The sequence below is a fragment of the Pleurodeles waltl genome, chromosome 4_2 (genome assembly GCF_031143425.1).
Source record: "Pleurodeles waltl isolate 20211129_DDA chromosome 4_2, aPleWal1.hap1.20221129, whole genome shotgun sequence".
Classification (NCBI taxonomy): Eukaryota; Metazoa; Chordata; class Amphibia; order Caudata; family Salamandridae; genus Pleurodeles; species Pleurodeles waltl.
The window spans coordinates 210,335,631-210,363,237 of record NC_090443.1 but is presented as its reverse complement, the minus strand read 5'-3'; the positions used below and the strand labels follow the sequence as shown (position 1 = coordinate 210,363,237).

Below are 27,607 nucleotides of genomic sequence, written 5' to 3'. Positions count from 1 at the left end.
CCAGTCTCCATAGGGTCCCATATTATATCCTGCAACAACTTTGACCTCTGCATCCGGCCGGTCCCGTGTTGCTGGTGTTGGGTGTTTGGGGTTAACTTGAACCCCAACCTGTGGACATGCTAAGCCCCGGAGACTGGAAGTGTAAGTCTTGTACTTACCTTAAAACAGTGCTAACCTTTCTTCCCCTCTAGAACTGTCTTTGAAAATTGCACTGTCAACTTTTAAAACAGATATTTGTTATTTTATTTAAAACTGTTTTACTTACCTAATTGAAACTAAGTGGTGTTGATACATATGCTTGCTACTTACTTGCAAATGTACTTACCTGCAAACTGAATCTTGTTGTTCTTGAAATACAGTAACAAAATATATTTTGCTATGTAAAAACAATTGGCCTAGAGTTAGTCTTTGAGCGTGTGCTTCATTTATTGCCTGTGTATGTACAACAAATGCTTTGCACTACCTCCTGATAAGCCTAACTGCTCGACCATACTACCACAAAAGAGAGCATTAGTATTATCTACTTTAGCCTCTGGGGAACCCCTGGACTCTGTGCACAGTATAATATAGTATATACAGAGCCAGCTTCCTACTGTACAGTACCTTCAGGCATGGTAGATTTACCATCTTCACCAATTAACAAAAAACTTCTGTTGACGAAGCTACCTTCAGAACCATCGACGAGGTCTTCTTCACTATCTACAACTCAGCCGTCGACAGAGCCACTGTCAATGACAACACCAGTAGGAATACAAGTCGTATTATAACCCTCATGGCAAACACTGTCAACCTTTCCAATATTCTGAACCTGGACCTAAAATGGTACAGATATCTACTTCCTTTTTTCAAGACCTTCAGGCCATGCTACAAGACTACAGGCAAAGGTTTCCAGATTCTACCCCAGGTCAGTCACAGCAGCCTCTGCAACCTCAGACTGCTTCTCTGGTCACACTGAGGAACATACCTCCTCCTCCAGCAGCACCTAGGCTTACACCAGCCTCTACAATAGCTGCGCCTCCCAGAGAGGATGATACCTCCTCGGATGACGGTAGAAAAGAAGAAGTAGTCATTGTTCCCCCTCAAACTCATGATGAATGGGGTGACTATTTAGCCCCTACGTCGTCCCCTCCTCCTTCTCACCCATCGGACTGTCCTGAGGATATCGGATAGTTCCACAGTTTGGATAAAGTTGCTACAGGTAACCACCTGCCAACTGCTGTATCTAACACGGATTGTTTCCTTCATGACTTCAAGGAGCAGGCCAGAAAGTCCGTGAGGGCTATCCCAATAATATATGAAGTGAGAGGATTGAAATAATGAAAAGTAATGAAAAAATCCAGCTCCAGGAGCACCTTCTCTGGATAAAAAAAAATAAAAAGCTACAGAGGACTCCCCGACTTGCTTAAATGGTAATCTGAAACCACTCTGATGTATCCCAAGCTGCCCAACGGCACTTTAAGAACACTTCCATTCCTATCTCAGCCCCACCAGACAAGGAAGGCAGACGTTTGGACAATGTGGGAAAGAGGTTCTCCCTTATGTCGGCTATCACTGTTCGCGCAGCCAATACCCTAGCGATTCTACGGCGCTATGATTGCCAGATGTGGTCGAATGTGAGTAGCTTTTTCGACCTCATAGCGGAGGACAAACAACCTGTTTCCTTCTTATACCTTGCTCTTGCGTGCTATAGGCTGCTGCGGCTGGTTGACGGTAGGCCTGGTGATAGGGAGATTTATATTGAGATTGTAGTGGGTGCAGTCTCTGGTAACCACCTCTGAATAAAGAGAAGCCTCTGGCTCCTCAAAAGGGCAATCTTTTATATTGCAGAGTGCAGAGAGATCTGGCAGTGTCTGTATCTGTTTTGGTTGCCAATAAAGCACCATCTGTATGCTTGCCGAATAAAGTTTTTTTCCTTCATAGCCCATGTCTAGGATTTCGGATTGGATCCTGGGCTCGAAATGAATTGGTCTTCAACCATCCCTGGCAGCGCAAAACTGCTACCCCGGCTAATTGACGGAAACCTGTGGAGGGTGGTCCTTGCAGACAACACAGCTAGCCTGACCATCATTATTGAGCTTGGGTCAAATTGTCCTGGTGGAAAACAGAGATGAGATCTAATTGAGCCCATCCAAAAATTTGTGAGAAGGGATCTTTCCTATGGGTTTCTTAAAAGGGAGAGGTAAGTTTCAGGTCCTTTGTTGGCTTTTAGGTTCAAATCTCTGATTTGGTTTGCCCAGGGCCATAATCTCTCTGGTTTCAGAGGCACACTTTAGAAAAAGCTCTTAAATTTTCACATGATCACCTTTGTTTACCAGATGGGGGGAATAATACAGATCTGGTTGACCCAGATACTGTAGTTCTCCTAATACGATTAAGTCATGGTATCTTAGTCATGCTCATAGATCAAAAAATAAAATCCTGAATCATGTCTTGGTTAAAAGCAGTATGTTGACTTCTCCATACCGCTAACCACAGGAGCAGCAGTGCTAGTTTGACAAATTCTTCAGCATATTCTAGGTTCAGCCCTTCATGAATTTGGGAAAAAGGAATAGCGGGACCAAAGATCAGCAATGTCCTGCAGAAGCAGTTCTCCTTTCGTTGCATTTTCGAGAAGTCATGATAACCTCAAATGGCAGTACCGTAGGTCAAAACAGGGAAGCTCTTAAATGTATACACTTCCAACAGAGGTAGAATAGGTTTGATGCAGACACTTGAGGCAAACCTAAGTAGCGCCCCACAGGCTTGATTAAAACGCTGTTATTGTCTTGCAAGAGAGGATAGCTAGCTGGCCTGTGAGTTGAAAGCAACACCTAGAAAAGTGAACTCACTTACCCTTACGATAGCCTTCTCCTTAATAGCTATTGGTTTAATTTTAGAGCCCTGCCTCCCATATGCCATATAATGCATCTTGGCCACGCTAGTGTCCAGATCAAAGAAATCCATAAACTTTACACACAGGTCAATAAGGCCTCTGAGGCCATTAGGGGTGCGGGAAAGTAGCACTAAATCAGCATATAAAAAGGGAAAGGACAAATGCGGATTTCACTTTGGGTATATGTTTCCCATTGGCTAACGAGGATGAGTTCAGACCATTAATATATAGCAGAAATAGAATAGGGACCAGAACACAGCCTTGCCTACCCATCCAAGGCAAGCTGAAGGAATCTGTGTGTTACCCTGTGTCATATCTAACAGAGGCACTGACTCCTGAGTGTAAGGCTTGTAAGAAGTCAATGAGACCCATGAACACCCCCTCCTCGCCCTGCCTACCTCTGAGAGCACAGTTGTCTCCAAACTTAATTAAAACTACTCAACAGAGGTCTGCATCCCACCACCCCCACCCACAAATGTAAAAACCTGTAATTCGGTATAACTTAGTTGGAGCACACCGCCTCTGTTCGCAGTGGCTCTGTCTGCTTCAGTCCATTTCGCTTCACCTCAGTGAGCTTGCCCTGTATGGGCTGAAAATGGTGAGCTTCTGCACCCCTGAGTTGCCATCAGTTCCGTGATCTATGGTATCTCCATCTGTTTGGATGAGTTGTCTTTGGGAGGTGTAACCTTGGGGTCATCCGAGTCGTATTTCAGGTTGGCTATGGTGGCCGCATGGGGGTCCATCGAGTCTGATAGTCTCCTGGTCTGCTCCGTACTGTCCACTCGTCATGGTCTTTGCCATGTCTGACGTTTTGCATTTTTAGTAGCCCTGACTGGTCTGACAATTGTTTTATTTGATGCGCTGCTGGTTTAGATTGACCCTTTCGCGTCTTCCCTCTACTTTGGGAATACTGGCCTCTTCTCTTGGGTCTTTGTCTGTCTTTGGGGTGAGTTACTTTCTCCTGGGCCTGCTGTGCTCGGACCGCTGGCCCCTGCTTCCTCTGTCGGGGCGCTACTCACCTATTCCCAAGCCTCTTTTGGAATCTGGAAAAAGTGTGTCTTTCCTTCAAAGATGACCTTCAATTTGGGCGGGAATTGGAGCATGCACCTTGGCTTTAACTGAGTTGAAGGGGCATCTTTGGCGCTGGACCTCTCGGGTGTAGTCCGGGAAGATCTGGATCCTGGAGTTCGAATGACGCACCTCCCCCCATTTTTCTAGCTTAAGTGAGGATCACGTCTTTGTAGTTCAGTAATCCTGTTATGACTGGTCTTGGAGAGACCTCTGGCAGCAGCTTATGACTCAGTGGTCCGTGTGCTTGTTCAACTATGAAACAGTAGGAAAATCTCTCTTGGGGCTGTATATGCCAAAGCCATCCTTCTAGGAAGTGCTGTATATTTAGACCCCCTACGACCTCCGGGAATCCTACAAATCAGAGGTTATTTCTCAGGGCTCGATTATCTGCATCTTCCAGTCTCATACCATGTTTTTGTTGGCTGTGCGGCTCTTGGTCAATTCTTTTTGGAGGGTCTGCACCGTGCCCTCCATGTTTGGATATTCAGGTTTCGGCTGAGGCGACTCTGACATGTTTCGAAGGTACTGGCAGAGGATGAAGTCTTCAGATTTAACCTCGCCCAACTCTCCCTCAAGTGCTGCTCCGAAGGTCTGTATAGCCAGTAGTAGAGTTACATTGTCTGGCATGGCTTGTGTGGTTGGTGCCATGGTTTCCTCTAATGCGAATGCGACCACTCTTGTGTATTTAGACATTGTTCACTGGTCAGGATGTCTAGGTTCCTTTTCACGTGTCATTTCTCTCTCTGGCCAACTGCACCACGGCGTCAAACAGGTCGGTCTTTGTTTGGTGCTTTGGACTCCTCTCGTCGATTCTCTTGGAGGGGTAGGGAGACCCTACTCACCCCTTCCCTCTGGTGCAATCTGACTGTCGGGCCTGGCTTGCGCCCTCCATTGCTGAGGAGTCTCTGTGTATGTCTAGGCCTCTCGCCCCCTCGCTGTGGATGGAAGGACTTGGAGTCTGGCTTCAGTTTTCTACTAGCACGGCGGGAGGTGGGATGACGTTCTGCTCTTCCACTGCTCGAGCCTGGTCTCTGGTTCCTCCCTGCCAACTACACTGCTCCATATGTGGCTCGCTGGGGCCTACTGGCTTGCCCAGTCACCCTGGATGTCTGATTCAGCCCGTTCCCTGGAGTGATGGTGATTGGTTAGTTGGGCATTGCACAGGCAGGCATGGGGATTTGCGAGTCTTCTGGCCCCCTCGCCCCAGGGGAGAATCTTCCTCTCCCTCCGGTGCGATTCCACTGGTGAAACTCCTCTAACCAATTTAAAAAATCGTGGCTTATAGAGGGTGCACGGTAAACAAAGATATAGCTAGCAGGTCATATTAATTCCCGAATTCCAGTAATAACATTTCTGTCTCGTCATATTGGGTTACCTTATTTTTTTTCCCACTTTTAGTGAGTTATGCAAGATTAAATGTAAATTAACACTTGTATAGCGCACTACTCACCCGTTAGGGTCTCAAGGCGCTGTACTCATACCGCTATGGAACCCCCCATGGCTTTTCCCTGTGAGGCGCCCACTCCTGAGCACCCCCAGGGTGAAGCCAGGCATCAAAGCGCTGTTGGGGCCGTTGTGGAGATTAAGCAAGCTATTGCCCAGAGTTGCAAAGTGGGACCCATGAATTAGATTAGGCACCGAGGCGAGAATTATCTGGTCAAGGGGAATTGAGCCCAAGACCTGCCGAAGCGGGACTTGAACCCTGGTCTTGAGCCAGATCTCTGCTTCAGGGTCTGCCGCTCTAACCATTGAGCCACACTTCTCTTTCTCTTTGGACTCCTCTTTCTTTTTGGTAACTATGTTGTGGTTTGGAGGAACCGTATGTACCACTAACGAGTTACAGTCCTCCATTAACCACGTTTTATTGAGGAATAGGACCTTTAACTTTTCATTTACAGTTAAACTACTTATTAAGGCTTTTCCTTCCTTTAACAGCAGACCTCACATTACATAGCCTTTCTTTTGTTGTAATTTGTCTCCTTCCTTCCGTGTGTTTATGTGACTTAAAGTGCAAGAAGGACCAAAGACTGTATAGTATCTCCCTAGGTGAATATCTCCACTACCTTAATAATCATGCTAGTCTTGCAGAAGGAAAGGTCAAGCAGTTACTTCCCTAAATACATCATTAGTGGAACTTCTGTCTTTAGGTATTGTCAAAGTTAACCAGCATTACTGGGCGCAGTTGGGTGCAGACAGGCCTGCCTCTGGCGCACCACTAGCACCTGGCTGCGTGCACCCTATGCACATTCATTGTTTTAAATAACATGTTGGTGCTCAGAACATGACCATAGTCACCCGAAAGCTAGACTTCAAACTCTGATAAGCCTCTAATCAGTACCATTCGGATCTTGACAGTGTCAAGAAGCAGCACAAAAATCAAGCGTGTGATACAGAGCTCAACATTCATACGATGCAGCTTACAGTTGATACATGTGTGCCCTATCCTCTCCACCAAAATGGCAATTTCACCACATCAGCAAACACAACATAAAACAAGCCTTGGGTTCCTAATGTGTAGCTCAGTGGTTCCCAACCGTTTAACTTCTGTGGAACCCCACTTTATCATATCTAGAACCCACGGACCCACAGTGAATCATTATTGGAATCTAGGGACCCACCCCTACCCAGAGTCATTATTGGGAGGCTGGGACTCACGCCTCAACATTGTAAATGATTTGACCCGCAAAATAATACACACAAACTACAGAAGCAAGCATTCATCAAACACATACACATATGACACATTTTATTCAATTTGCAAACAAATGTAAAAAAAAAAAAATGTAATTTTAATTGGAAGGTTGGAGCTTTTCCAAGTTCATTTCAAGCCACACATTGCCCATACTATACTCTGTTTGATGCACCTGCACTGCTCCCACAAATCTATCTGATACTAATTTAATTTTTACCCTCCAATTTTCAAATTCCTTGGCATTTACAGTATACTTTAAAATTCAAAATTTTCTTTTAGCCACTTGATTTAAGTACACTTTATTAATATGTTAATATTTAATTTTTCAAGCTGTTGCGGACCCCCTGGGGAGGCTTGGTGACCACAGGTTGGGAGCCACTGCTGTAGCTCGTTTCCGAAACATCTCTTCTGAATCTTACAGAAAATACTGTTACAAAACACCTGAAAACCTTTAACTACAAACCAGAGCAAGATCTGTTGGCTATGTTCATCTTTGTTTGAGGCACATGTGGTTATAGGTGCTTCGTGTATAGAGCTATTAAAGATTTTTGCAGGTTCATCTTAACATTCATCGGTGCAATAGCAGTTTCTAAAGCTGTATCAAACTGTAAATATTAATCAAATTATTCTCAAATGTAAAAGATTTTGGAAATTCATGTTTAACTTTCATCAAAACCAGTTTAAGTTCTAAATCAGTATCAAATTTTAGTTCTTAATGTGAAGCAACGATGTTATGAGTAATTTAATATTTTTGTGTGTATTTTTTTTCCAGACCCTGGGTCAAGGGCTCGAAACCCTAACAACTTGTGTGCATCATGTCTGCAATTTAGATGAGGCGGTGGCCCTGGACAACATCCAAACTCTGCCTACCTCTGTGCTTCATGTACTGCGCAGCATGTTCACTCATTGTCGGGTACGTTGAAAGTGGGTACAGTTTTGTATGTGAACTAAAGGTTGACATGGGTTGGTAGCTCTGAAGGGGGGTGGCGAGGCCCGGCCCTGCAGGACACACAGGGTTGATAGCGAGTTTCCCGCCCTGCATCGCTCCTGTTGTCATGGGCACTTCCACCTGAGTTATCGCCTCTCTGGCTCCAGCAGAATGTTTTTGCTTTGGGGCTTGAGAGGTCACGTGCCCTATTTTTCACTCCTCTTGGTGTAATACACTCAGGAAATGAGGGGGATTCTGCAGGATCCTGGTTCCAGGAGCTACTTCAGATTTGGATTTGGGAATTGGCTGACCCAGTCAAATATGCTGAGTTTGTCCTAGTTCTGATTTTCTGACACTGAGAAACAATTGATGCACTAAAGACTTGAGAGGGACTACATATCCCAAGCTGCTGTGAGGCCCCAGGACGCGGCCATTTTCACCTGCACCTGCATCCACTTGACACCAACGAGCGTTATAAAGCGCGTGGGGGCACTTCGCTGCGTGGGACGCGCTAAAGACTCGAGAGGGACTACATATCCCAAGCTGCTTTGAGGCCCCAGGAGGCGGCCATTTTCACCTGCACCCACTTGACACCAACGAGCGCTATAGCATGTGTGGGTGGGTGGGCGGGCCGCGCGCAGATGAAGCCTGGACCAAGGGCGGGCCCGTCCACGCCCGTCGGAGCCCGGAAGGGGCTGGGCTGGGTCACCCCCCTAACATTTGACCATTCAAGTATGCATCATTGATCTTAGCTCTATGCGCTATTGCCAACACTGTGCCATCCCGTAGGTTGCTTAATTATACTGATACTCTATAGAACATTTTATCACCAATAACTGTCCCAGATGGGTAAAAGGAAAGCAATAGAGGCTGGGGCAGGGGCTGTGCTAAAAGCTAAGCGAAAAAGACACAAGCATGCAGCTAGTAACTGCGTTATGGACAGAATTGACTCTCTTTTGGGTGAATGCAAGGGAATTTTAACTACCCCTCAGGGAAATAATTCTAATGGCACTGTGGGGGAGCACTCCTCAACCAATAAGAGGGCTGGCCCAAAGAAAATTGCTGAGATTTTTGTGAAATGTGGGCAACAAGACACAGCCACTACAGGGCAGGGAGAGGGCAGGAATGTTATCACCCACACTGCTACATCTCTAGTGCAGGAGCTACCACTGGGCTCTAACGATTTCATCCAGTGCAGCAACCGCTTTAATCCGTTAATTAACGCCCTAGAATCACATGATGACATCGACCCAGGTATCAGGGTGGATGGGCTAGCAGCCGCAAGCACACACTCAACTCACATAAACCTACAGCACACTCCATGCATACAAGATTTTAAAAAGGAAGTACTAGAACTTAAGCTCATGGTTAACTCCTTAATTGCAATAGTAAAACAGTTAACTCTTGCAGATGGCACGGCCACCATGAACCTTACCCAAAGCCCAACCCTAGCAGGCACCATGACGAATCTACCCATTCTTTCAGCACCCAGCTGTGATGGCCTCCTCCCAGTCGGTGCTAAGACCAAGAACTTACTCCACCCTCCTTCGCACAACAGTTTAGGCGCAGCGAAAACACTAGACGACCATCACAAAATCCCCAAACTCATGAGCAATACTGCCCCAAGATACTCTGAACAGCCTGCCATTGATTGGTCTCAATCAGGTAATGTAGTTCTAATGGTCAACGTTCCCAAGTTAAACACATCGACACATAAGGAAGGGGCAGACTCTATTAAAAACAAGGCAATCCATTGGATGCGCCATGTAAGAGGCTGTCGCTCTTTAATACGCGAGGACATAATCAATGTAGCAAGATGGCCAGTCCCGGGAACACACTTTGACATTTTAAAACTGACACTCAAGGACAGGACCATGGTGGACAATTTAGTGGCCCTAGATGCTAGAACAAGCCCACCAGCACATTCGCACATCCAGTTCAAATACCCTAGGCCACCTTAGCAGTACGGGGATTGCCCGAGCTACTGCCCAGCAAAACATTTATCTACCCTTGGCGAGAACGATTGACTTAAAGCTTCATCTAAAATCTACGCTGATAAACCACGCAACCAACTAATATCAGTCACCCCCAGGCCTGCTGCAATCCCTAACACTGCCAGTGCAAGTATTCTCTCTCCCATTCATGACATATTCCCCAAGACCTTTGACAGTTTACTGTGCAAATATGACAATACTGCACCTTTCATCTTGCAGGAATATTGCCCACCAAATCAAGAACCGATAGCCAAGCATGCAAGCACTTCCCTCACCAGGGCCAGGTCAGCTCCACTAGAGGAACATCACTACTCACCCCAGGTCTCACTGACCAACATTGGCATTGATCTACTTCTTCCCACTCACCCATACCTGCCAAATCACTCTCTGGCAGCTAATCATGTAAATACCAGGCAACTAGACAGGATAGTTCAATCACTCAAGGGGGTACGACTTGTCTCATGGAACGTGGCAGGTTTGAAATCTATTCTCCCTCTTCCATCCTTCACCTCTTTTATTGATGAACATGACATATGTCTTCTTCAAGAGACATCGTCAACCAATCCACTTTTTCGAACAGGCTATTCAAACTTCTACATCCCTGCTGTGCCCAGTACTAGAGGCAGGCCTTCAGGGGGCTTGACTATTTGGATCAGAACATCACTTAACTGTCATATATTACAGCTACCCACCGATTCTCCCGACCTGTTAGGTCTTCGCCTATCATTCGGGCCTGACACTGTTGTGAACATTTTCAATATCTACACCCGAGGGGTCGGGGGGGGTGAAGTCTCCAAAACCCTTTGTGTCCTGGCAGCCCTTTTGCAAAACTGTCCCCACCATCATAAAACCATTGTGGCAGGTGACCTCAGTGTCACGTTCAAACCTCTAGACTGGAATGATCTCAGGTCCACAGACGAGGAGGATCGAGCTTGGTCTATCCCCGCCCTGTCCATTCCACCCATTAAAAGATGGCCACAGGTCGCAGTCCAACTTAAGTCACTGACCATGGAATTCGGGCTCAGGGTGTTAAATGGCAGAACAAAATCAGACGCCAAAGGCCATCACACATTCAACAAAACCAACCACACCAGCAGAATCGACTACTGTCTATTTGACATAAGATTATGGCCCCTAGTCATCGATATGACGATCGTTGAAAGAACTGAAAGTGATCATAATCCTCTCTCTGTTCACATGTTAGCCTTGGGCAAACTCTCGCCCACGATTAACTCCTCAGTAGCAGCACCAGAGGGTATTAGCCTGGTTAACGACAAACGACACTTAAAGTGGGACAAGGCTGCGGCTCGGCCCGCACTCATCAACGCAGCCAATAACACCCTAAAGACTACATTAATGAACCTAGAGGTGGGTCCCGCAATCCCCTATAAGGAAATGAGCTTACTCCACACCTCATGCTTCAGGGATATCGCAGCCCACTTCTCAGTATCCACAGCCCATGATGGCAAGAGACCCATAGGTAGGCACTGCTGGTTCAATAAAATGTGTTGGTCCCTAAATAAGCGCTTAATTCAAGCTATTAAATCTAAGGATGCCGCCGCCTAGCTAGAAAGTCCTACAAGTCAGCCATACGCAAAGCCAAGCGTGACCAAGACTATAAGTGGTGGACAGCACTTAGTGACGCTGTGCGCGAGAGGAACTGTAGTCTGTTCTGGTCCCTGGCAGCGCGAGGCCCAGAAAGCAGTGAATTGGACATTACAACCAACATCGCCCCGAAAGACTGGGTTGATCATTTTAGCAGGCTGTACTCCCATGACCATGATAGACCCACTCCTGTCTGCATGGACCCCTGCCTAAGCACTTCTTTAGCACCCACAACTGAAGTACTCCAGCTGTTCTCTCAAAGTGACATAAATTATTCCCTAGGCACCATAAAACGCGGCAGGGCCCCTGGCTCGGATGGTGTCCCAGCAGACCTGTTCTCAACCGACATAGCATCCTGGTCAAGATACCTCACCATCATAGCGAACGCAATAGCATCTGGGGCGCCTATCCCTTAGTCCTGGAAAGGGGCTATTTTTATCCCAATCTTTAAAAAGGGCGACAGATCACTCCCCTGCAACTACAGACCAATTAGTCTAATTGACTGTGTGCAAAAAGTCTTCTGCCACTGCCTCTTGGGAAAGATCGAAGACTGGATGACTGAACATGATATCCTTAGTCCCCTCCAAGCCGGTTTCTGGAAGAAAATATCTACCACTGATCAAGCCCTCAGGTTCCTATTTTTATACTGGAAAACAGTGCTCATTGGTAAAGGGAGCCTTTACGTTGCTTTTGTGGATCTAAAGTCTGCTTCTGACCTAGTACCTCGCAACAAACTATGGGACACTCTCTCCCGAATGGGAATCCCGGAGCATATCCTACCAATATTGATACGGCTCCACGAAGACAACTACGCACGAGTTAGGTGTGACAACAAGGGGCAACTAACTGATAGAATCCATGCATCAAGGGGTGTGCGGCAAGGGTGTGTCCTTGCCCAGACCCTCTTCTCTCTGTATATCAATGAAATCGTCCCTTCCCTGCTTAGAGTGGAGGCTGACGCACCATCACTTGGCACACAAAAAAATCCCTGTCTTGCTCTTTGCAGATGATACTCTCCTGATATCCAAGACCCCTAGTGGACTAAGGAAACTCCTCACGTGCTTTGAGAAATTCTGCTCAACGCGGGGACTTAAAATTAATGCCTCTAAAACTAATGACCCTTAATCCCCATAGATCCTTTAAAGGGAAGTTTACACTAGAGGGCACCACACTTGAGAATGTGGCCATTTTCAGCAACCTGGGTATAACATTGACTGACAACATGTCTTGGAAATCACACATAGGAAAGCAAGCCTTAAAACTAAAGCAAACAACAGGGGCACTATCAAAAAGCTTCCACCTCTCATACACAAAACCAATTCGCCCAGCAATACAGATATACGAAGCCCAGGCTGTGACCTGAGCACTTTACAGGGCTGAACTATAGGGTCATGCCAAAATCCAAGACATAACCATCGCTGAGAACAACTTCCTGAGAAACCTTGTGTCCCTTCCGCCAAGCACTCCACTGTTCCCCCTTTTTAAGGATCTTGGCATAAAATGCATCGGTCATAAAGCTCGCCTACGCCCTCTGCTGTATTGGCGGTGTCTCAGGACTACCCCAGAGCTTGAAACCTTTACTGAAGCCCTGCAGGTTATTTTAAAAGCTGATCATCTTCAAAGAATCCCCTGGCTACGATACATCAAGGGGTCACTTTACTCACTCGGGCTCAGTGAACTCTGGAATTCACCAACCACCTCAGTCTTTCCCTCGAAAAGAGAACTAAAGAAGCTATTCTGGCAAATGGCAGATCACGAAGATATAGGGGCCGCACTTCACACTACATTATCTTGTGATTTTGTTAACCTAAAAGAGACATGCAAGTATGAGGCTTTTTGGGACATAATCACGGTCCCAATGTAAAGGAAACTGTACTTTCAGCTCCGCATTGGAACGCTACCATTAAGACTTTTCACCAGCCGCTGGTCACACAAAGAATCAACCGCCTTGCCCCTGTCGAGAATCTCCCTCATGTCCTTTTTGCCTGCCCCGCGTACACCGCCTCACGTAGCTAGTGATCGCCGTTGCCAAGTTCCTCTGAGCTAGCTGGTTTGTCAGAAGGAAATTCTTATCTTTCTGATGATTCCAACAAGACTGTCCCATCGCACTGTGTGAGTGTATTTTATCTTTATTCCATTTTTTTATCATTATATGTATCCTTATATTTATTACCTTGTGTATTTATTTGTATTTATTGCTGCTATGCGCTTTTATGGCTCTTGTAGCCAAAATAAAGTTTCTTTGACTTGACATGGGTTAGAATTGTCCTGTGAAAAAAGGGTGAATTGAGGAGGACGTAGAATACCTGCTGACAGCTCTGCACACAGTCACAGGTAGATATGGGGCGGCTTTGAGTGTGAAATGTTTGAAGTGACGGACAGAGCTTGGGGGTATGACAGTGAGTGAGCACTGTAAGCAAAATAGTTTTTACTGTTTCTACTACAAACTGCAGTTTGGTGCTCAAGCTGCTAATGCGATCTGCTTTAACAGCTCAGATTAATTGAATCCCTTACTAATGACATCTTCATGATGTTTTAATCACATAATGATATTGTTTGTGCTGCAATGTTCTGCCTTACAACTGCTAAAGTGTTAAAAAAAAAAAAAGTTGCAATAGATGTTACCTTCTTTACGATGCACTGTGCCGTCATGTTTTGGTCTGGTAGAAAGTTAGATGCAGGATTAAACTTTACAGACATACAGGTTAAGAAATCAAACCAAGGCATTCATGTTCGAGCAAGGATGACTCCTGTTGTGAGGGAATTTGAAATTGAAGCTGAATTGACTTTGATAAGGTAGTTGATGGAACCTATACTCTCCCAGCTAGTCTGGCTGAATTAATCAATACAAAATATTAACTATACTTTTCCCCATCCATTAAAATGTAGTTGTCATTGTAAACCCTTCTGTTAGAGGTATGTGTCAGAAGAAGACAATTTGAACCCAGCAATACAGACATATTTAACTAAGCTCCAAAATCCTGAACTGGATTGTTTCGTGTCTCCCGGTGCAGCTGCCTTGGGGGTCTACAGATCTTTAAGTGGGACTTTTTAGCTGTATTTATTTACTGACACGGGCTGCAGCAATGAAGTATCTCATTTGGATAATTAAGAAATCTGTAAGAAAGATGACTAAGCAGTGGAAGTACTGCACAGATTATGGTAGAACATTCTTACTTCTTTGGAAACCTTACTTATGATGCAGACAGCATTGCAAGTAATACTTGACACATCAGTATGTACATCTAGGAAAAAGTCTATGCAAACTCGGATGCTGCAGCATATTGGGAAAACATCTGTGTGAGAACGAGAAAAGTTTCAGAAATACCACTCAGACAAGTACTGAGCCCTTTCTGGCTTCTGAACATTGAGTATACGTCTATGCATATAGAATGATTAAGTTAAAACATCCTAAAAAGCTATACAAAATGTGACTCAAAGAGAAGTAGAAGTGTTTTTAAAAAGCAGTACTGTGATGTGGTTGATGATATGCTCAGAGCAGAGACTGATCGAAGAAAAATGAAGCTACTGTAACTCTTCGACTCCATACACATCTACGATATAGATTACATCATAACCGGTGGAATGAATCAGTTGGAAATACTGTAGTATAAGTGTAATTGTAGGCAAGTACATTTTCCTCAAACATATAATTTAAGATCAAATTAGACAAATTGACTCATTAAATGTACTTTAATGAAATCGTGCATTAAGGTTATTACAGCTTGTAAACTAAATGGGAATAGCAGTAAAAATAAACCATGCAAAAATAGGCTCAGGCTGCTCTACTAGAAGAACAAGTGGGTGAGAAAGGTAAGTGTTTGTAACAACATGGAGCCGAATAAAAGATCTGACACACAGGTAATAGTAATGGGATCCCATGCCCTTGAGGGTAATCATGGAGATTCCGGTTCCGCTAATCCCTCTAATATTAGTTATTCACTACCAGTTTGGATGTATGTGTTGGGCACCATTAGCTCACCCAGTTCCTTTATCACAGTTCATTTTCAAATGTAATTACCTCTATACTGAACTTTGAGAAACTGGTCTCTAGAGTTTGGAAATCTATTAAATTTGATGATGAAGATATCCTTGTGAACTAATATGCACATAACCATTTTTAATCCTTTGTTGCCACATACCTCTATTTGGAAGCAGAAGAAGAGTAAAGACTTGTTGAAGTGTTGATGGCTATCAAAATTATTGTCAATAGAAATTGTGAAAAAGGTTCTGTGTATAAACACTGACATTTCTTATGTTGGCAAAAATAGAACATGCATTAATTTACCTGGAAGAAGGTGGTAACCCTAAATATTAGCAGAAAATGTGTTGTGGCCATAGAAAATATCTTCTCAATGGTCACACATTGCTTATATTTTGCACAAACGTAAAAAGGATCATTTTATGACTCAAATTAATTTATATTGGCAGAATCAGCAAAACAAGATCACGTCAAGCATTACTAGAACTGTTGGGGGGGGTCTATCATTGGTTGAAATAGCCTCCTGAAATGTACTTGGATTTATGCTTTGGCAAGAGGTCTCAGATTCCATCTCTGAATCTGCAACTTGTTCTGTAAGGTTACACTAGGAGACTTGGTTCCCCAGCCCCTTTACTTTAAATAACTTCTGTTCTTACTACTTGGAGGCTGCTCCAAACCCCAAGATTTGAGCTGTTGAATTCTTCCCCTTATTAGTTATGGTTGAGCTACCACTTGCTTTCCACTATCTCTGAAGGTGCAGTACTTGATGGCAGTTATAGAATATTTTCAAAAAGAATTTAGCAGGGCATCGTTGTACTGATGTATACTTAAAGCCAGAAAGGGATTTAAAATAGCTCACTCAAAAACTATTTAAATTACATGAAGTCATATCAAATGCTTTGTAGTGAAAGTAATACTGGAAACCCCAGTTAATATGGTAAAGAGCTTAATATTGATGAAGAGGCCCAGTTATGTGTGATGCACATGCTATTCCACAAGCTGTTTATACCATTAGATGTCATATTCAGGGCAAGTGCAGTTATGCTGAAATGACTTGCAGAAGAAGGCTGGTTTGTAGTCGGGAGCGTTTTCACAATGACAGATCTGCAAGAACATTTCTTAGAGATCTTTTTCTTGTCCATAGTTTATCTAACTATTGATAGCTGGACACTTTGATAGATCTGCAAGGACGGTAAGGTTTTCTTTTGGATGTGAGCGATCATTTCCCTTTATTGCTCACTACAAACCTGCCTTCACTTTTCAGCAAGTTGAAGGCTCTTGCACTGATACTAATGAAGGATTTGTTCATAAGGAATATGTGGGAAATGCTGTTACAAACAGGGATTTAGCTAAACTGGAACTCACTGAGCATACCAATCTTAATACATTCCTAATTACTTAGAAAAGAACTCAAATCATCCTTCGCAATATTGCGTACCTGTTATCTCTATAACTAGTAAAAAGACTAATTCCTTGTATGACTAAATGTATGATGCTCGTACAACATTTAGAAACCTTTTGTGTAAGTACTTGGCCAACTGTAATGAAACTAAACTAATGGGATATAAAAAAATACAACAATTAAAAATATTGAATGATCGAGTATAGGCAAAAGATCCTAAATGTTTTGTATTTCTTTTGATAGGACCTGTAATGATTATTCTTATAATAATGTAGATTTTTTGGGAAAACACAATTTGGACAAGATGATAATTTGAATCAGTTCAATTAGTTGGACTATCTGCCCGATGTCTGTCCAGAGATGGTTATTCGATCTGATCCACTTATATTGGTTCAAACATTAGCACCAATATTTTGCTACGTAGTGCCTCCACCTTGGCCAGTGTCATTGATTAAACCTATTTTAAGGAGGTGACAGAACCTCTCAAATATGACCGACGTAGACGGTGTAGGGGCAACCATCGGAATGTTACGTTTTGACACACCTTGGCCAGCACTTCATGAAAGGTGCTAATATCATCAACCGGCGAGGACCGAGGTGGGGGTGAATCTGATAAAGTAGGAGAGTAGTCTCTGGTAGAAGACAAAGAATCTCTCGGACGACCCCTTGAGCTTGATCTACGTCTAGATCGGCGGTGAGATCTTGAGCGTGATGAGTGATGGCCATGTCGTGAACGGTGGCGCGATGTAGAGCGCGGTCTTGCTGGGACACTGATAGGCACTTGAGGCACTTGAAGTGGTGCAGGTGCCGGTAAAACCTGATCCGTAGGTCGCAGTGTCTGTGACTGAGGAGAAGCTAGTGGTAAATCTTGTGGAGGAGAAGCATGTGGAGATGCCCGAGTAGAAGGTGACGAGGGAAGCAGCACTACAGAAGTAGAATGCTCTGAGGAAGAATACATTCTTCTCCGTTTGTGGCTCCTCGACGTCGATCTTCCTCTACATTTCGTCGTCGACGTTGTGCAGGACCTCGTCGTCGAACCATGACGTCTATGTTTTCTTCTCGACGTCGATTCCAACGACGTCGATCTGCTCCTCGACGTCGTGGAGTCTTCGATGTCGTGCGGCGCCTTGATGTTGAACGGCGACGCTTGTACAACATCAAGCCAGGCTTCGACGGCAAGCATGTCGGCGCCATACCTCCTCTCAATGTCGACCGGGATCGAAAGCATTTTCTACCTGAAGAACGCCTCTCAGACCTTCCACGTCCACTGGAGGCTGAGGTATGAGCTCTGGTGTAAGACTGACCTTGCCCTCGCTCAGAAGTCCCACTGGTTTCCTGGCGTTCTCTCTTTGCTCTCCCTTGAAGGCGAATCTTCTCTCTGTCACGCAGGGTGCGCCTAGAAAATGTCTTGCAGATGTTACAGGAGGCAGGTATGTGTGAAGACGGCAGACAAATGATGCAGACCTTGTGAGGGTCTGTTTTGGCTTTTTTTCTGCTACATTTTGGACATTTGTCGAATAAAGAAGGCATTTTTGTATAAAAATGCCTCAATTTTTGTCAGAAAAATTCAAAATCCAAGAGAGAAAGTCAAAAGACGTTGAGTAAAGTTGTTTTTTCTCAAAGATTTTCTCTATTTTTGAAGAAAATAACCTAAATAGGTCGAGCTCAATTCTCCAGGGTCCTGTCAGCAGGAGCCGGAAAAAAGAACTGAGGTAACTGCCTCTGTTCTAGACATGATGGGATACTGAAGGACTGGCTGCTCTTAAAGGCATAGTCTCCTTTTTCTTCATTACTAATGGCAGCCTATGGGCTACACTGCTCTGCACTCCTTCATAGGGGTTTTCTAATATAAAAAAGTTTTGTGAAGGAATTTTTCTGGAAAAATATTCATTTGTTCAGGCATTTAAATGCATTTATCTCAAAAACAAGCTGGATGAAGAAGTTTGAACACTGTAGCCTTTCCTATAGGCTACATAGGAACATTCTTAAGTGACTTGGCAGGCCTTTCTGAAGTAAGGCGAACATGGACACTTAAGAAGTTATATTGGAAAAAGTGCTCCGGGGTCCCCGCAGACGGGCAGGGAATATTCAACGCTTATGATTATCATGGAAATACCCCTACGAGAGAACTCGAATTACAGGTAAGAAACTATACCTTTTTAGTTTTAAGTGTCCTGGTGGTGAAAAACTCTTACATTTGTTTTTACACCGCTGCAAGGCCCATCTCTCCCATAGGATAACATTGGAGCACCTTATTACCTTTTATAAATGTAATTTCCACAGGGGAAGCGTTATTTTGTTCACGTTTGGCGTCTGTTGGCATTTTCGTGCTTTAATCATTTGGTGCCTGCAGCCTGTCTCTGGTCACATGACTGGGTATAGTTGGCAGTTGGGCTTCTTGTATTCTTCTAGACAGCCACACACAATGGGAGCTTAGGTGTGACTTGATGGGCCATCTGGGGCAGAGGGGAGGAGCTGGACACAGCCTCCCTTACACTTGTATAGGTTGTGTTCTGTACACACACAAAGGGCCCAACATACCAGTGTTGTCACTCCAGCCAGGTTGAAGCCAGGACACGGGGTGGCAGGCAATTCCATGCATGTCAAAGTCAGTGTCTAGACGTTTCTCCCATCTTCCAGAACCAGGTCACCAAGATATAAATACTGGCCCTCAGACACCACCACTTCAGTACACTTCTGGACCTGTGGATACTCTGCCCAAAAGAGGGACTGCTGTGCTGTTACAAGGACTGCTACTCTGCTGGACTGCTACTCCGAAGGACTGCTGCCTTACTTTACTGACCGAATGCCCTCTTCCCTGGCTGAGAAAGACTGGACCTGCATCTGTTGAACCCAGAAGCCAGAGTGACTGCAAAGTCTAGTTGGCTGGCCTCCTGATCAGAAGTCAGAGTGACACAACAGGCTTCCAACATCCTTGAACCGAGCACCTAGAATCTGCCATTGGTGAGTCCTGCTCCACCATCCTACCCCCAGGTACCACCCCAGTCCGGAGTTGACACTTTGCTCTTTTAGGTGCTATTTTCACCTAACACCACAAAATTCAATATATCCGGTTCTACTAATTGGAGATTTGTAATTTTGCTCTTGTTTTATTTAATAAACTCTACTCTGTTTTTCTAACTCTGTTGTTGTGAGCTCCTTTTGTGGTGTGTTGTCACTGTGTTAGTGTTTGAATTGTTGCACAAATATTTTATACGTTGCCTCTAAATTACACCTGACCGCTCTGTACCAAGCTACCAGGTTATTGAGTACAGGTTAATTTGAGGTTTGCTTGTGTCTTATCCTGACAAGGATTGTAGTTGCTGCTTGACCAGGGCTCGCACTCCAGTCAACCAACATCCTAATTTCTTACAGTGATGTTCAGCTGTGAGGACTGAACTTGTGTTTGTGCAGTGCCCTACAGTAATTTTGTGTTACACTACCACCCCACATACATTTACCAATTTAGGTTTTAAATTCTCCTTGATTGGCTTTTTTCAGTTTTTCCAAATCTACCCTCATTTCTACTAGTGGGCTGTCAGAAACCTTACCTGCAGCAGTGGAGTTTGAGCTGACCAAATTGGAAAGCTACAAAGTGGTTGAGCTCAAACAGTTCTACCAGGAAAGGAGACTGAAAATGAACAATGGCACCAAAACGTTGAAGCTTCATAAAGCTCTGAGGGAGTGGATGGAGGTCCACCAGTTGGTGGCAGCCACAGAGGAACAACAGTAGGATGATGATATGGAGGATCAGAATCAAGACCAGGGCAACAGTCCTGGAATGCAGTCTTCAAGAGAGGGGGGAGGACTCGTCCCCATTGTTGGATCCCCCTGCCAGAAGAGGAAGCAGTGTTTCTTGGCAGTGCCTGTCCCAAGAGGGACTGGCCGGCATGAGGGCAGAGAGGGAGTTTTAGCTGCAGATGACCCAGTTTAAAATGGAAAAAGAATTGGCCCTTGAGGAAACAAAACTCTCTATAGAAGTAAAACTAGCTTTGGAGCATTTGGCTCATTAAAGAAGTTATAACAAGCTGGAACTCAACGCCAAGCAAACAGATTCCAGCAGCATTGGTGGCAGCATACCCATAGTGTCTGAAAGAGACAAAAAGGTCTGCATCCCCAAGGATTTTGTGCCCAATTATCTGGTGGGAGATGACATTGACAAGTAATCTTCGGCCTATGGGGTACCCTAAGGGGTCACCAGATCCCAGAAGAGCACATGAGTATGGGGGTGGCTTGTGCAAACATATGCCTACACTGGGGTTGGGCACACTTCTCATGCTAAAGGTTAGAGACCAAACCTGGTACTCTCCCACGGATGTCATACTGATTGCTAAATTTGGGCTGACCCCTGAAATGTACAACCAAAGGTTGAGGGGTAGCCAGATGCCGCCCAACCAGTCCTGGTTAGATTGTGAATTACTCCAGCAAGGCACTGAATGTTTGGGTGTGGGGCAGGAAAATTACTGATTATACTGGATTGTGCAATTTAATCGTGAGAGAGTACATGCTCAGTGTTTCTTTTCCAGAGGTGCACCAGCATCCTAACTGACCCCTGGAAAGTTACTGAGGAACCTCTGGGATAGCACTAGTGTCCAAAAAGCTATCTGGGGGAGACTCCCAGAACAGTGGTCAGGGGTCCCACCAAAAGAAAAAGAGGGGAGAAAAATGTAAAAATAAGTAGCTCTTTAAAGGCCCCCAAAACGATGGCAGATCGAACATTGGTAACCAGTTACAGTCTGAGCTTAAAAAGAAGGGTTTATTTTATTAGCTCACAGCGTTGGCCACCCTATGCCTTTCAGTGTGGGGGGGGACACCAGGGGTCACAAAGATGCTGCAGGTTGCGTCCAGGGGGTTGGTTCCAGAAAACCAAAGGCGGGACAAGGAGAGGCGCCAGCTTGACGTTGCTGGACCTTTGGTTGGATTTCCCAAGGCGGGGGGGGGGGCTGCTGGGGCAGGGGAACCATTTGGCGTTGGGAATTGTTGTCGGATTCAGTCACGGACAGGGGGGGGTCTTCTGGATTTAGGCTGCAGGCGTCGTCGTATTGGCCAAGAGGGGTCAACCCAGGGTGGACTTGAGGTCGGAATCATCTAGGGACCTTTTCTGGACCAGTGGGCCACCTGGATACGGGCCGTGGGCGTTGGGTGTAGAGTGGTCAGGGCTTGCGGATTGGGCGGTTTTGGAGTCCTTTTGAAGGGTTTCTTCTTCGCAGGGCTGCTGTCCTCTGGAGTTCTTGGTCTGTGGGGCAGGCAGTCCTCTTGGTGTTTTGTAGAGGTAGCTGAACCTCCAGGATGCGTCACCTTTTTGTAGCTGGGGTCTTAAAGCTGCAGACAGGCTAGTAGGACTAGTGAAAGTCAGTTGTCATCTGGAGTCTTCACTGCTGGAGTCGGCTCTTCAGTCCTTCTTTTTTCTTCTTTTTTTGAGGTTGAGTAGGTATGGGCTCAAGCATTCCTCTTGAAAGTTCTTTTACGATACTGTTGGGGGCCTGGTGTTTTGCCCGGTTTCAGTTTTTGCCTCTGATAAGACTATTTCTCCATAGAGGGATGCACAGTCCTCTGATCAAGTCCTCGAAGGACCCTTGAGACTGTATCCATTGATTCTGTAGGTCTTCCTGCAGTGGTCTCATCTTCAGTCATGCTAAAGCTACTTGGTTTTTTGAGGAATAAATCATCCTTAGGGGCGATTTGAAGATCTCACAGAAACAAACTTTCTTCTAGAGATTTTCAGAGCTAGATTGGATAAATTTTGCTGTCTTTCTTCTGAAAAGAGGCTTTGTTTTTGACTGTCGATTTTTGCACCCAGAAAAATCATATTTTGTGTTGGAATGGTGGGTAAATTCTGGTGGTTTGGCATTAGTCCTAGTCTGTGAAACAATGCAGGGCACGCACTGTTGGCTTGGGAAGCCTGTTGCGATGTTGGTGCTTTTAGTAGGGGAAAACTTGAACAGCCTTCTTGCGGAGCGCAGCCGCCACTGGCGCAAGACATTTTGTGAATATTCTGGGATCTGACTTCAGTCTGAAAGGGAGAACTCTGAACTGATATTGGGTACTGGCTACGGTAAAGCGGAGGTATTTGCAATGCCTGAGGTGAATGGGCATATGAAAATAGGCATCTTGGAGATCCAATGATGTCATGTAGTCACCACTGTTTAGAAGGTGAAGGAGGTCTGACAGGGTTATCATGCGAAAGGATTGTTTGCACAGACATTTCTTTAATTGCCTGAGATCCAGAATTGGCCTCCATTCTCCTGTCTTTTTCCTCATCAGAAAAAAGCGGTAGTAGAAACCTAATCCTTTCTGATGAGGGGCAACCTTCTCTGTTGCACCCTTGGAGAGCATTTGTAATGCATCTCATTTTACTAAGTGAAGATGATGTGGATGAGCGCCTTTCGCAAGATAATTTGGAGACCTCTGCACAAACTCCAAGGTATGACCGGAACTCACTATATCTAACACTCATTAGCACAGAGGAGCCTGATATTTGGGAGAGAAATATTGCTTTTAACTCTAAAAGATTGATATGCATCTATTTTTGATAGATCCTGTGGCGGTTGTATTAGGCGTAGTTGAGTTTTGATTGCCGCCTGCTTCGGGAGCATCAGGGCTGCCCCCCAGTCCGTCTCATCCATCTCCCCCACTCCCCATCCCATCTCTCCCTCAATTCTTTAGCGTGTCCACCATATTTTTGTCCATCATTTTGTATGTTCAGGAGATTGCTTTCCCTCCTAGTTCCCCTTGGAGAAACCTTCCCTCAAGTTGGGCATATCTCGGGATCCCCGTTATATCTAACCTCTCCGTCTGGCATTGAAGGGCTTTCTGCTACCTCACATCACTATAAATACACACAACTTGCACGTTTGTGATGGCAGCTTTCTGAAGTCTCTGTAGCCTTTTTTTATTTTGCAGGTTTCACGATCCCGTCCACAGGCACTTGCTTTGCTACCCATCCTCAAATCTCGGGGCTTTCACAAACGCAGACCAGCCTTTATATTCAAATGTTATCTGAGCCTGCTATTTCCTTTGCTGTTAGGGCCTTTTTAGAAAGTGCGCTGTATTTTGCACAAGATAGTGAACTTTTAAGAGCATTCTTGTTTTTAACAAAGACTCGCAGCGACCGTTATGAACTTTTTATCCCTCTTGTTATCCACTTCTAGCTCAATGATATGAACTTTAAAGCCAATCTTTTTATTGTCAAGAAGTACTTATGCATCTTGTTATATTTCAACTTTTATATAGTTGTTTTGATTATTTTTGCTGTATTGTTCTTTTATGATAATTCTTTAATAATCAATATAGATTTTTTTCAATCATTCAGTCTTCCACGAAGTCCATTTACTCTGAGTGTCTGGACGAATTTGTGGCTTGGTGTGGCGTCCTTAAAACAGACCTTTTACAAACCAAACTGTTGGATGGTCTCCTGTTCGTTTTGTCTTTGACCCAGCACGGTCTTGCAGGGGGCATTAGTAAAGGCTATTGTTCAACCGTTTGGCTTTTCTACACTTGCTGGATGAACCAGCCTTATTTAAATCACCTGTTGTGATACAGATTAGGTTAGAAACACGTTCCTTCCCAACCACAAGTGATGCCACAGTGGAAATTTAACATGGGGTTGACGTTACTTATGTGTATGCCATTCTAGCTGTTGCTCAGCTGCTTATTTTTATCTTCTCACTCTAGAGGCGTTTTTTGTCATTGTGATCACATCAGCTCGTCATGTGAGTGAGCTTTAGGCACTGTTGGTGCAACCACCATACACCACCTTTTCTCTGGTCAGAATGGTACTGAGTACTTGAACAGCCTTCTTGTCCAAAGTTGTGACTCCCTTTCACGTTGGGCAATCCTTCACCCTCCCTATGGTTGTTTTTTTGTAAAAAGGGAAAAATTATATATATGTTGAATTTGCAACATTGAAGAATTAAGGAAGTCATCAAACATTTTACTGTTAAATTTTAAATAGTCTTTTGCGACACTGCATTCTAAAATTATTAAACTAACACAACCCACCCGTACTGCTCACATGTTGCTCATATCTAAAGCTTTTGCACAGTTAACACAAATGAACATTTACACAACTAGTGGGCTCCTTGGATACCAGTTTGCAAACATTCATAATGCACGTTACAACGTCATAAAATTAGCAACATAATGCGAAGACATTGTATCTACTACAGCACTTCACACCTACTTTACATCAAACATTGGCATAGCCAATAGGTCTTGCATTTTGTCTTCCAGTACAGACCTATTGGCTTTTCCAATGCTTTTTTGCTGATGCTCTTCAGCATCAGCAAAAAGAGAAAGAAGTGTTGATGACGTGTACATCTGCATGTCTGATGATGTGGCTGTCATTTTTCTTAAATTTACTGTTCCAAATTAGTGAAAGACAATCCTGGAGTGGTAAATATAAAAATACTTTAAAAGTGCACAGAAGTACATTTTGAAATAGGAAAAGCCTGGCAGCGAATTGCAGCGGCCCAGCCCTTTAGAAAAATGTTAAATATTATTTTTGCCGTTTTAAGAAGGAACGCACATGTAGTACTGGGGAGCTGGTCAGCAGAGGAGCTTGGGGGCAGAAGTCAACTCAGGAGTGTGGGGAGGAAGAGCAGGGACATGGGGGCAAGAGTGCAGGGGAGCAGCGAAGGAGTTTTAGGCGGGTAGTGAAGGGAAAAATAAACAAAAAGGAAAGCAAAAAAAAACAGGGTAAGGGGAGCAACTGACAAGCTCGGGAGGTGGGGGCAACATAGAGCATGTGGGGCGGAATTTGAGTGGGGATGCACCACACAAAGGTGAGAGTAAGAAAACATACACACTTTCAGACAGTAAAGTAAGTAAAAGAAAACTATACTTCCTTGAATGCAAGCAGTGGAACGACACAAGTCATTCAGTCAGAACATTGTAAAGTAGAAGTGCTCCAGAGATGGGGAAAAACAGGGAGTACATCCATTGAAGAATAAGAAACAGTGAAATAAGATGAATAAGAAAAGCATCACATCAGGAGCATGGGGGGCTGACCCAAAGCCCACTAAGTGTATATATGATGCTGTATTAGTGGCAGTAGGCCTTCGACAACGGACAGTCGTCAAAAGTTTAAAAAAGAAAAAATACTAAACAATAAGTAAGTTAACTAAACAATAAAAAAAAAAACTAACCCAGGTCTACTAACACTCCATAGTTAATTGTTTTTATAACTTTATACTGTTGTACAGTAACAAGATTTGCATTAGTAAATTAGTGAAATGCATCGATACATAATACTTAATTTAAAAAGCTACAACCGACTTTGATTTCTATTCCTTCTCCAAGTCTTACAGTTCAATTTCGTCATTTGTATTCAGATACTGTAAGTACATATAGATATGAACATTGAAATTCGAATATGTTGTACACCTAATTAAAAATGTAATACAAGATCCTTTGTCCTGGACCTCCCTTGCCCACAACCACCTCCCAGACCCAATACATGGAAAGACTGCAGGTAGGCTAAATTACACCTCGACACATGGAAACAGGCCCTCAATAATATAAGACCTGAACTTGATCCAGATCCTAACATAGCAAGTAATAAGTTATTTCACTGGATCAACTATTGACTGGATCAAGTGATTCCTATAAAAACTCACCCAAGATGTACCAAAACAATTCAGCCCCTGGTATATCCCCCACTTCAGGCCTCTAAGGCAAGTTTGCAAAAAAAGCAGAAAGGCTATCAAGGAAAGACTACAGTGAAACAAGTAAAGCAGAATACAAAGATACCTTTAGAAAACATCACTCAGAAATTAAAACTGCCAAGGCTGCACACTACAATGAAAAATGTAACCTTCTCTCCAGTGCACTGTGTGAACTATTTTGGATTGTTAAACAAATTACTAGAGCCTGCCTCTAATCTTCTGATCCTCAAATTGTCAACGCTTCAATGCATCAACTAAGCTAGATTTTTTCAGAAAAAAAATCCATGACATTTACCTAACCTTTTGGAAGCCTGATTGAGACCCCAACCCAAGGCTTAATAGTGATAGGCAGGTAAGTTGCAATACTGCCCTCACAGCTTCCCCTCTCATGACGTTAGAAGTCTCTCTGCTCCCCCTAGTAAAGTCAAATCAGGATCTCCATTGGACCCACACATTCTAGCTAAAGTAACAGATCAGATCTTGCCCACCCTACTAGAAATGCTAGACATATCATTAGTTGAAGGAACTGAACCTGTAATGTGAAAATACGCCATGGTAAAAGCACTTCTAAAAAAAAAAAAAAAACAATATTAGATCTTTATCTTGAAAACAATATACCAATCTTATTGCTTCATGGACTGACTAAAGTGCTTGAAAAAACATGTCAGTAAGTCACTGTCAGATTTCCTATAGGTCCACAGCATTTTTCATCAACCTCAGACAGGGTTCAGAAACAAACATGGCACAGAAACCACACTCCTGTCAGTTGTCGAGGAAGCCAAAATGTTGCTTGACCAAGGAGGATCAGCAGCCATTTTTCTCCTTGATCTTAGTGCAGCATTTGACATTGTTGGTCACAATATTCTTATTGACAGAATTCACAGTGCTGAAGTTTTGGGCAAGCCCTCTCTTGGCTTAAACCTTTCCACAGAGATAGGGCTTCCCAGGTCTTTGAGGGAAGCTGTATCCCAGACATGGTTTCACTGAATTGTGGAGTATCTCAGGGCTCATCATTAATCCCTTATCAAACCTATACATGCGTTCATTGGCTGACATCGTCCTTCTATTTGGCATTTCTATACTCTCATATGCTGACAATACACAACTGGACTTTGCTCTCTCACAATCATTATCCTCTTTCCCCAGCCCTAGGCCCCCTGTTTAGGGAAAATAGCCAACTGGATAAACAACTCTTCCCTTAACTCAAATAGGGATGAAACAGAGTTTATGATCCTCTCAAATTCCCCTGATCTCCATATCAGCCTGGGATGACCGAGTTGGCTGGGTACCCCCCCCCCCCCAAATGGCTATAAAACGTCTGGGGGAATGGTTGGACAAATCCCGGACTATGGACACCCAGGCAACCTGCCACTGAATCGTTAGGATGTTTATAAAA

General features: G+C 44.2%; 1 protein-coding gene across 2 annotated transcripts in view; it reads left to right on the top strand.

Moving 5' to 3' along the window:
• Positions 1-27,607, top strand: part of FIRRM (FIGNL1 interacting regulator of recombination and mitosis) — a 1,527,986-nt gene that overhangs the window by 120,255 nt on the left and 1,380,124 nt on the right. For both annotated transcript variants that reach the window (XM_069231089.1, XM_069231088.1), the window contains exon 5: positions 7,408-7,548. In XM_069231089.1, coding sequence (XP_069087190.1) covers positions 7,408-7,548 — 141 coding nt within the window. The remainder of the gene's footprint in view (positions 1-7,407; positions 7,549-27,607) is intronic.